At 36.1% G+C, this 12,127-nt stretch overlaps 1 protein-coding gene across 1 annotated transcript; it reads left to right on the forward strand.

Annotated features, from left to right (window-relative positions):
• Positions 1 to 1,784: 1,784 nt before the first annotated feature.
• Positions 1,785 to 7,174, forward strand: med10 (mediator complex subunit 10). The gene is made up of 4 exons (XM_007231709.4): positions 1,785 to 2,053; positions 3,612 to 3,695; positions 5,300 to 5,402; positions 6,806 to 7,174. Exons 1-4 carry the CDS (start codon positions 1,932 to 1,934, stop codon positions 6,899 to 6,901), a joined length of 405 nt encoding a protein of 134 aa, XP_007231771.1. The 5' UTR covers positions 1,785 to 1,931; the 3' UTR covers positions 6,902 to 7,174.
• The last annotated feature ends 4,953 nt before the right edge of the window (positions 7,175 to 12,127 follow it).

Here is a 12,127-nt window from a genome sequence, read left to right on the forward strand (position 1 = left end):
CCCATTGCAAAATGTAGTGAACAGATGATGTACGCTAGAATTTCCATTGTATATCACAAATCAATGGTGTTGTGTCAGATTTCCTCAGAGCAGCACAAACAAAGACTGTTTATTCTTTGGTCGCTCCTTAGTCAGTTCACTGTATAGCAAATGCCATATAGTGAATAATGAATTAGTTAATAAGAGAACACAGCTATAGTATAGAATTTTCAATGTACAATAACAACCTCACAATGCATCAAAATATACAATGTGCAAATTATTTACCCTAGAAGACAAGAAATACCCATAATTCATCACATTATTTGGTTTAAATATGTGTACAGCTTCTCTAAAGAAAACTGGCAGATTGTTTTTTGTTTAAGACAAATAATCTATTTACCATATTTGTGTTGGACACACAAATGGGACTCATCCATGCAGTAAATACACACATAAACCACAGTGAGCACACACACACCAATTATGCCCAAAGCGCTGGGAGGACACCACTGCAGTGCCCAGGGAGCTGTGATTTTTAAGGGTCTAGCTCAGACCCCAATGGTGGAAGCTTGCCAAAGCCTGGAAAAAACCCCTCAACCCTGTCATTTAAAAACCTGGGACTCTAACCAATGAGCCACCACTGTCCAAGCAAACAATAGTGTCCAGTGTTTATGCAATACACCCAGCTGTGAGCCCACATACATAATGATGTTTCTGTAATCATTCACTACCAAGTCAAATTTGGTTTCCTACAATATCATAATATATATGATATTATAAAATAATAAAAAGTGTTTAAGAGTAGGAATCATAAAATCATAGGTAAGAAAATAAAATATAAAAAATATAAATCGTGCCTATAAAAATATACAGTAAAATATAATCTAAAGATGATGAAGAAAACAACCTTAAAATATCTTTATTATAGGCATAAGGCAATGCCGGAATTCTGACATTAAATCAATATCCATTTAAAGGTTTTGAATGGTTGGGGCTCTGAATCTACACTCATGTTTTTAGAGGAAAGGTGCTTTCCACAAATATTAATAATTATTATTTAAATGTATTTTCTTACACTGCAAGGCCAAAGTACATGCTATACAAGTAGAATACAAACAATATATACATATTTATTTAGTGTAAAGTTTAATACAAACCATATATTAAACCATAAAATTGAATCAATGTTGAATCAACGTAAAATAAATTCATTCTGTGACACATTAAGAACAGTGACTTTGAGATTACTGAACCTAATCTTTAAACCTCCCTATGAGAACTGCGATTCAGTTCACACAGACGATTCTTTGTAAAGACCTGTGTTTCTGATTCACAATGAAGCAGTCCACAACGAAAAAACGGCATGTTATTAGGTTATGTTATCAAGAGGCTGAAATGTGAAGTATTATTATTTGTTGTTATTAGTAACTCGTTTATGATGCGAACGTAAACAATATTGCTACGAAAAAAATCGATTCAGCTGAAATGAACCGACCGAGTGATTCTGTTAAAAAGATTTGGATCAGAAGAAAAGCCCTCAGACATCAGGTTTTCTGCTTATTAAACGAGTAAAAAGAGCTTTCACCTTAACTCACAGGAGCAACACAGCCCAAGACAGGTTTTGATGAAATAGTAATGAATTAATTCGTGCCGCTGGTTTATTTTATCGCTCGTTTATGTTTTTTTATGAGCGTTATTGTGCAGCTCTCAACTCAGTGACCTAATCTCTGTACGACATTTTGCAACAGTCCGATACGCCTGTGAAACCCGTTGCTATGACAACTGGTTAACCGTGGTCTGCGGTTGGTTGTGGATCTGCCGGAAAGAGAGCGGCTGTAGACGGGAGCTAGCCGCTTTAGCTTAGCTGTGCTATGAGGCTGTGCTGTGCTGATGTTTTAGTTACAGGTTTAGTTCTGGATCTGTAAAAACACACAGAACAGCCTCTAAACATGGCGGAGAAGTTCGATAACCTGGAGGAACATCTGGAGAAGTTTATCGAGAACATTCGTCAGATGGGGATCATAGTGAGCGACTTTCAGCCCAGCAGCCAAACAGGACTCAACCAGAAACTGTGAGTCTGTACAGCGCCTGTTATATCTACACACAATCTGAACACAGAGAGTCAGATTAGCACCTGAACTGTAGCTAAAACACATAAAGACACACAACTAATATCTATACGAGTCTACGACCGAGTTCTGTGTAATTAGATCTCTGTGATTGACCAAATTAGCTAGCTAGCTAACTACAGTGACTAAACCTCTTTAAAGATAAAGTCAGCTAGATTAGCTAGGTTAGTTATTTAGTTAGTTAGCTAACAAACCACAGCAACTAAACCTCTCAAAAGATAAAGTCAACTAGATTAGTTAGTTACTTAGCTAGTTTACCCAATTTCTGAATATTTGATACAAATTTCAAAATTTAATCAGATAAATTCAGTGAGCAGCTCTTAATTTTTTGTGGGAACATTACTGTAAGTTAAATATTTAAGGTTTAAATCCTTATGTAACATAAATAGGGCTGGGTAACGTTATCATTTTAAAATGTTCGATACCCGTACTGATAAGATACTTTTAATTCTGTACCGATACCAAAACAATACTTTTTTCCACACCCTTTTCCAAAATTGTAACCGAAAAATATAGAAAACGAATACTATTCTTACAGAATGTATTTCTTGTTCTTGTACTGTCACCATAAGAGGCTCCATATTTAGCATCTTGTTGGAACAAACAAAGAATCAAAAACTTTTTATATTTTTTTTGTCTTTTCAGTGCTCTGTTGTACTGAGACCCAGCCAGCCCTAAACATAAATTACACAACAATTTCAAAACCTTTACATTTTTTTGTATAAATCTCTTCACAACTAGGTATATGGTACGTAAATCACTTATTTTTTAAAGGGTATATGTCACACGTGACCAAATGTCACCATGAGCTAGAGGTGCTGAGTACTACTTTTTCTTCACTCTGCAAACCAGTTGTGTTTGCGAAGGCCACCTAATTGCATATGTGTTCCTTCAAAGTTTTTAAGTATTTATTATCTACCTATGGTGTAGTAAATACATACAAATATAAAGAAGAACTTTTGATTGGGACTGTGCGTTCCACAAAAAGTACTCGGTAACTAAGAGTAAACACTTTACACTTGTAAAGTGACACAGGCGTCCATTGCTGAGTGTTAAACATCAAGTTAAATCAACGTTTTATTGTCATATTCACTTAGGTCATTCAAAAATGAAAATGAAACTTGCCCTGTGGTGGTAAGCAACAGTAATTTTAGAGCATTTTCACTGACCCATTCATCAATACATTTTGATACAGTAAAAAAAAACAAAAAAACAAACATCAACTGCCAGACCCAAACCAAATAAGTCAAGTTTCAGCTTGAATAGCAGGAAACCAAGAAATGATAAGTGGCATGTGGGGAGGTACATGTCTCTAGCAGCATGACAAATCATATACAGTGCATTAGCATTAAAGTAAAACACATTCAAACATGAGTTCATGAGTTCACAAATTCGCAAAAGCATATGACCATAGACGGCAATACAGATTAAAAAAAAAAATATATTTCTTGATTGATTCTTGTCAACATAAAAAATAAATCTGCTGTCTTGCTCCTGCAGGAACTTCATGATCACTGGACTGCAGGACGTTGAGAAATGTCGGCAACAGCTTAATGATATCCATGTACCTTTGGAAGCATTTGAGTGAGTTATTTCACAGTTTCTTAAAACTACCTATACTGAATTATTATTTTTTTTCTCCATCAAGTGTGTATGTAATTTCATATATTGATTTTAGCTCATTTGTACCGTACAAACAAAAGCAAATTATAAAATATAAAAATAATAATAAAAAATATATAAACAATAAATTTCATGTAGTTTAGAACCAGCAGGAATATGAAGTAGTATCATTTTGTCATTTTGCTGTGAATTGTTGTTTCGTGCACTTGACAGTGAGTCTGCTTAAAGTTAGGTTCCAGGATATTCAAGCAGGTATTTTGAGGTACACTCGCCCCTCCCAGCGGCACAAAATTTGTCCTAATTTTAGAGTGCTCTCAAGTGATTATCTGCAGGTGCTGCGGGGGGTTTGTAATCTCACTCTTCCTCAACTGACCTACTCACAGTTCATTCACGTTCATGTTGATAAAAAAATCTCCAGCATGTTCAATATTTACAACTCGTCATCCTGTAGCCAATCACAAACAGGGGCTGAAAGCTTTATTATGGGCGTATATTATAGTGTGGGAGTAAATATTTCTAATATTTAGTTTAATATATAGTGATTTTAAGGCCTAGCTCTTCTACCTATACATATTAATGATTTAATAGTTAGTCAGAAGAAAACTGGTAAAAATACAGTACCATATTTTTCGCACTATAAGGCGCACTATCAATGAATGTCTATTTTCATACATAAGGCGCACTTTAAGGAACTTCTAATTCAGCAGGTCTCGCCGCTGGGTGGTGGTGGGGTAGCTGCCTAAATTAAGTAAAGCTAAGCTAAGTATAGTCAAACTAGCACTAATACTCCCATCTGAACAGGGAAATAGCCAGCGTGGTTAGCGGGTAATGCTATTGCTGCTCCAGCAGTGCTAGTTGGAGTTAGGAGCAGGCTTCAGGCCAATAATACTCCCCTCTGAACAGGGAAATAGCAAGCGTGGTTAGCGGGTAATGCTATTGCTGCTCCAGCAGTGCTAGTTGGAGCAGGCTTCAGGCCGATAATACTCACACTGAACGGGAAATAGTGGCTAATGCTAATGCTACTCCAGCCCTGGTGCTGGAGAACTAAACTCCTGAATAACACTGTAACATTTGCAATTTTTACAACCTGACTGGTAAAATTCATAAATAAGGCACACTGGATTAAAAGGCGCACTGGCGATTTTTGTGCGAAAAATAGTGCGAAAAATTAGTTAAGCAATATGAAGCCTGTGTTACGAACAATAAACAGGCATATCGTGTATATAGTCAGTGCTTGAAGATGGCTGTTATAGGCTTTGTGTTTAAGTATTGTAAATATGTCTGACACATTGCACAAGCCGAGTGATAAACTTTATAGAATATGTTAATATAGTCTCAAATGCGTTAACCATGTATTCAACAAACACAGTCATGAATGCCAGAACTGCCAGGATTCCTAGCTTAACGAAGCTCCACTTTTATCTGTGTGCTATCAATTTAACATACAGTATATGCTGTAGGATTTTTTTTCTGCAGGTATTGAAGTCAGGCATCATTTCTTTTCTTTTTTTTTTTACTTTGTTGGCCATTGGTATATAAGTACTGGTTTAATTTTTATTTTACAGATACATCGATCAGGGTCGCAACCCCCAACTGTACACTAAAGAGTGCTTGGAAAGAGCCTTGGCTAAAAATGAGCAAGTGAAGGGGAAAATTGACACAATGACAGTGAGTTGATATTCTGTTTAAGTGATTTTTTTTTTTTTTTTTTTTTTTTACACATTGGAAGAAAATTGTATGTTACTACTATGACCATTATTAACCAAGGACTCCACTGAATGAGTACATAGAGTAAATTGCTCCGAATATGCTGACCGTCTGCACTCAAAAGCAAAAAGGTTTATTTTGTAGACTGTGTTTGGGAAGTTCTACCTTATTCTAAAGAAAGATTGTCTCTTCTTGCTCCTGTTAATTATAGAAAAAACTGTTATATTATTAAAAAACAAAATAATATATTTATAAAATTGCTTTATTGTGGGTGGAGTTTAAACACAAAATGAACCACTGTGTGCCACAAATCTTTACATATAAATTAATAATAATATAAATGAATTATAATGAATAATTAATAATTATTATGTTTTAATTTACTACAGTATTTCAAAACTAAATACTGCATTAATTTGATACATTGACATTTTCTTTGAACATGTCTTGTCCAACTTTTCAAATAGCTTGATCATGTGTTTAATGTCTGGATTATACATAGAAATAATTCGACTTGATTCTATATATATTTTTTAAGTAATCTAATTCCAGAGGTTTACAAAGAAGAATTTCTAAGTTTATCAAGATAGCTTAAGTCTAGAGTCATGCCTGTGCAGTAGCAGAACATATAATTCTACATAACCAATATTATTTTTCTGTTTGACTCCAAGGAAAATGTTAGAAAACAAGAAAACAAATATTTAAATTGGCAGACAATAATTATGCACATAGCTGCTGTTCAGCACTTAACATACATTTCCACTCATTTATATATATATATATATATATATATATATATATATATATATATATATATATATATATATACCAGTTACTATTGTGTAGTAATAACAATAACTGACTTCTAAATGTGATTTAAATGATCTAATTAAAGTCTGACCACCTTGGATGTGTGTGTGTGTTCACACCTAGCTTTTTCTGTGAATGTGAGCTGATCACTGTAAATGAGAATGTTGATTGGAGGTGTAAAGAGCCTAACAGCAGTGGTAGAATACATGTGAAAATTAAAGAGAGGTGGTGGTGTTAAGATAGGGTTGAAACTTTCAAGGATCAGGGGGGTGGTCTATTACCAAGTCTCTAATTGGTTCTCAAACACCAAACAAAAAGTGCAAAACTGGTGCACTTACAGTCACAGCTGCCTGGACAGTGATTAAGCTTAGTCTTGAGCTACACAGCATTTTGAATGGAGATTTTTCCATTGAAGGAAAATGTAGTCTACAACTAGGCTTAACTGCCCCATTAAGTCTTGTGATAAGTGTAAAAGATATTTCTTTAACAGTTTAACATCTCTTTTGAAAATATGTTAAAATGTTTCCACAATTTCTTTCTTTTTTTTTTTGCAGAAATTTAAAAGTCTTCTCATCACTGAGCTGGGGAAAGTTTTTCCAGAAGAAATGGCCAAGTATAAAGCCATCCATGGAGATGACCCTCCTTCATAATCACAATGACCTTTCAACAGCATTACTAAATGCCAATTTGTACATATGCTGATGTTCACTTTTTTATAAAGTTCAAAGCGTCCACCATGTTTTGCATTTTTACAGGTTTTTCAGTGTTTGTATTTGCCTTTGTATTTCATGAATATATTGCTTATACTCCAGGCGGTCTGAGGTGTTTTGTAACCTCAGAAAAATTGAGTTTGATTGCTGCATAAGGTATTGTGTAATTTCTTTTTGTTGGCTCTTTTTAAATAAATGATTATTTAAAGTTCAGCATAAGCTGTGAAGTTATGTATGGTGTTCATCGCATTAAGGCTATTTGAATCGAATCTCTCATGGTTGATATTGAAGCGGAGTCAGGTATGGTTCTCTGTTAGTTTGGGCTCAGCTCTGCACTCTAAAAAATATCCACACACTGTAGGAAAAAGAGACTAACTCATTGAATCATGCCACCAATTTAATAAACCTATAGGGTCTTCCCCAGGCAATAATGTTCAGGGAAAAACAGCTCTTTATTGGGAGGGGGGAGGGGGGGGGTTTGTTAAGACATGACAGTTTACCTGCCCACGCTCACTGAACAACCAATAAACAATCAGAACAGAAGTAAGTAAAAGCTAACAAACACATTAGCACAGAGATAGTTTAGTAATTTAGCCCTACACAATGGATCTCTCAAGTTCTGACACACATTTTATTATTAAAGATTGTGTGTCAACATTTAATCAGATTCATTTTAGGGCTACTTTAATTAATTTTGATTATAGTTTTAGTTTTTTTTTTTTATTTGTGTCTGCACTGGTGTTTTAAAAATCATATGGTCATAAAAAATTGCCTTGAAGGCAGGGAAAAGTCATGAAAAATATATTGAAAGTATATTGTATTGGTTAAAAGTGTATGAACCCTGTGAGAAAACCATTTCAGGTGACTCTACCTCATGAAGACGCTGAGATATAAATACCAAGTGAGCAAATCTGTCCTCAAAGATAAATGTGGTACTTAGAGGAATCTAAAGTATAATATATATATATATATATATATATATATATATATATATATATATATATATATATATATATATATATATATATATTAACACCTTTTTAATTTACAGAATAATTCCCCATGAATTCCTGTATAGCTTTAATGTCCTCAATATTAAATTTACTACAGACTTTTGACTGGTACTGTATTTTAAACTAAAGTAAACGCTCTGATTTTGCTACTGTGCATTTAAGACTGATCCACTGTTTCTATAGCTGAAAAACTTGTTTAGAACTTAGGTGTGAATGGGCGAGTTCAAACATCTGAACTCTGAATAGGCTTGAAATACACAAATGAGTTTTTTTTTTATGCCACTATAAAACAATGCATATATCTTAGCTTTTTATACAGAGTCAGTTAAATGTACTGTACAGGGTCACCAAAGTACATAACATTAATGTACATAGTGGTTTTAATGTATATTAACTTATGTTAAAGCTACACTACATTCACTTTCACAGTAGAAAAGGTGAATTTATACCTTTTCTTTTAAAATTACAATATACATATAATTTCAAAGTCATGTGCTGTACATGCACATGCAGTGGAATACAGTGTTAATTATGTTCTGTAACTAATTTTTTCTTCTGTTTCAAAAAAAAGCAGGAAGATTTATCCATTATATGAGTCTTTTCCTTCCCTTTTCATTAAGTGTTAGCCGCTCACATCTTTAAGCTCTTTGTTCATTTCATCATGGAAGTGCTTATTCATTACCTTTGACAGCAGGGCTCTTCTCAGATGCTGGGACATCATGAGTGGATGATGTGTGCCCTCCAGTAGAGGAGTCTTAAGCACTTACGCAGGTTATTAGAGAATGAGGTTTTTACTACCTGTTTTTTCCCCCTATCGAACAGTTTGATTCACGTTTCTTTTATCCTGGCAGGAATGCGTAGTTAGAGCAGAGGCGTTAAACTGGTGGGCAGAGGTCAAAGACGTGTTTCATTTCAGTTCTACTGCGCAGTGTTGGTGGATGATTGGTGTGTTATGTATAAAAAACGTCAATTTACCTGCTTTAAGGTGAACGTTAAGATTCTGAAGGTAAGCTGGATGTTCATTGTCGTATGACATATGCACCTACGCATCCATGTACCTCAAATGATGTGCGTATGGTCATGTCAGAGAAGCAGCTCAGTGAAAAGTGGGAAAAATTTATGCTTAAACTCTGTGAACTGATTACACCCTTAGGATTGCTAATCAGGAAATACATGCAAATAACTGAAAAGTTAATAAGGTGGGTGAAAAAAATGAAGAACCACCAGTGGTTTTGCGGAGTTAAGGGGGTTAAGACGTATCATCCAATGGTGCTGATGGACAGATAGACACACAGGCATGCCAAAAATCATGAGATATCATTTTGCAAATTGGTCATGAAGTGTTACCTCAGAAGAAGGCTTGGGAATGCCCAGATCTTTGTAAGTTGTGAGGTGTGCGGCAGAGAACTGATCAGCCTGCTGTGAAACTCCTATATTATATAGAGGTATTACACACAGACTGATCTATTTTAAGCATTCATTTCCTTTACTGTTGGCTTACAGCCAATGAAAACCCAAAAATCAGTGTCTCAGAAAATGTTAATATTATAAAAGAACAATTGGTATCTTTGGCAGTGAGGAGGCCAAGTCCTGCTGGAAAATGGCAGGAATGCGTAGTTAAAAGTTCTCCATAAAAGTTAAAAACATAAGATTTTCTGGGAAAACACTGCACTGACTTAAGACTTGATATAACACAGTGGATCAACACCAGCAGATGACATCTCTCTTCAAACCTTCACTGATCATCAGTACATTTTTATTCTATTTGTAAATCAAGGGAGCAGAGTCTGGAGGAAGAGTGGAGAAACACACAGTCCAAACTGCTTGAGGTCTAGTGTGAAGTTTCCACAATCAGTGATGGTTTGGAGAGACATGTCATCTGCTGGTGTTGATCTGAAGTCAGTGCAGTGTTTTACCAGAAAATCTTACAGCACTTCATATTTCCCTCTGCTGACAACTTTTATGGAGATGCGGATTTCATTTTCCAGCAGGACTTGGCACACTGCACACCCTGTCAAAAGTACCCGATGGTCTTATATAATATTCAAATTTTCTGAGACACTAATTTTTGGGGTTTCATTGGCTGTAAGCCATAATCAACAACGATAAAAGAAATAAATGCTTAAAATAAAATCACTGTCTATTTAATATATAAATTTCACATTTTGAAGTGAATTACTAGAATAAAGTAGCTTTTCGATAATATTCAAATTTTTAGAGATGTACTAGTACTAGTACACACACATCAATAGCATATTTGTACATAATCCACACAGAGGAACCCAGCACATAAACATGACTCAGATTTGCAGAAGTCAGCAGTGACTGGAACAAGGTGAATGTAGAAGATGTATTTGTCTGGCTGCATGCTGCAGAACTGGGTGTACTGCAGATGCCCTCGCAGCAAACAGATTAGTTAGGCTTGTCTTTGAAGCGGAACACTGCCAGTGATACACTCCTTTCTATTGCCTTTGATCCGGATTTTAAATGTGCAGCCAAATGCAGGCGAGTCTGTGTGTGTAAACGTGTGTGCGTGTGCAGCCGTCTCTTGTGAGCCACTGGGCTGCATAATGCTGCCTTTTCTTTTTATTAGCATAATGGCTTTGTAATGCTAATGGAAGGTGCTTGAAGCTGACCGTGCTTGTGCGTGTGTTCAAACAATACAGACGAGCTGCATTTTATTTACTTATTTGGTGGTGATTTAACACTTTCCGTGGACAGAAGAGGGGCTGTGTGTGTCTCGGCGATGGTCACCCTCTCTGTGAAGGTCACAAGGCAGAGAAACCCCTCAGCCTTCTGTTGCTGCAGTCGCTACGCAACGCCTCCGCCTTCCCCCGAGAAAGACAAAGGCTGATGCTGAAGGGGGAGGAGGAGGATGGAGAGGAGGAAGAGGAAGAAAAGGAGGGGTGTGTGTGGGAAATGCTTAAAGACTGATGCATATTCACTGTGCACACACACACACACACAGGCATGTCAATACACGTGCAGGGTTTGGACACCGCCAACCCAGAGCCACACTTGACATTTGTTTTTTGGGACCAAGGGCAGAAATGGTTTGAACAAAGCCTAAAATAGCCGTTAATGAATCCAGATCAGTGGTAGTACATCCAGAAGTTAGAAGCTTCATGCTACGAATGCATTAATCAAAAGTCGTTATCACATGTCTGCTGATGATTTCTTTTCAGATTCAGATTTAAAATTCTCTATAAAAAATATTTTATTCCCGTCCAGAATGACCATGTACATGTTTTTCTCATACGTACTCTGAGAAAATTACAGGCTGAATTATCTACTGTTTTTCGCTGAACTCTGTGGTCCTCCGGTAAAGTTAGTCCCATCCAGACTCACATCCAGTTTCGTCACCTCGCGTTTAATAAAATAGCCATTTGTCCACTGCCAAGCACTGTAATTACACTTTAAGCGTGATCCATGTAAAAACAACAGCGAGTGGAAATGGAGGAGCTACTGAACGCGATGCCACGTGACCAAGAAACCAAAAAACGTACTGGTTCTCCTGTTATTTTAATTGCAGTCGTAATGCAAGAGTTTTGTCAATGAGTAGAAGTGTCAAAATGTTTTTCAAAGACTGACACTGATCTGGTGAACTAGACATTTTGTATCATGAGGTTAGGACTAAAAAATGATTGTGACATTGGCATTTTTCCACTTTTTCCCAAGTTGTCCCACATCCAGAACCAATTCTGGGCTAATTTGGGGGAGTATATCAATATCCCTGGTTGGTGGCTTACACACACAAGAAGTCCAATCCAAGCAATGCATCATCAAGTGACAATTCCATGTGTCACTTTTCTCAGCTTATTTCAGTAACCTTGCTCCAGTACTATGAAAATGTAACTTTATTAGGCATATACTTATGAAAAGCAAAGTTACTTAAGTGATCCAACCACAGGACCCCGCATCCAGCACCAGGAGCTGATAGTTTTCAGTTTCAACCTGCAGTGGTCTGCATCCAATTGGACCACCGATTTAAGGAGAATGCTTTTGTTGGTGCTTTAAACTTCTTCTAGGCTTGAAAACAACCTTCTGACTCATAGAATAAGCATTCCCAGGTTTGGAAAAAGGCTAGCAAGAAAATACTTGGTTATGTTCTACTTTTCACTGATTAAAACTAAACAGATGCCAATATATCTGA

The sequence above is a fragment of the Astyanax mexicanus genome, chromosome 3, assembly GCF_023375975.1.
Source record: "Astyanax mexicanus isolate ESR-SI-001 chromosome 3, AstMex3_surface, whole genome shotgun sequence".
NCBI lineage: Eukaryota > Metazoa > Chordata > Actinopteri > Characiformes > Acestrorhamphidae > Astyanax > Astyanax mexicanus.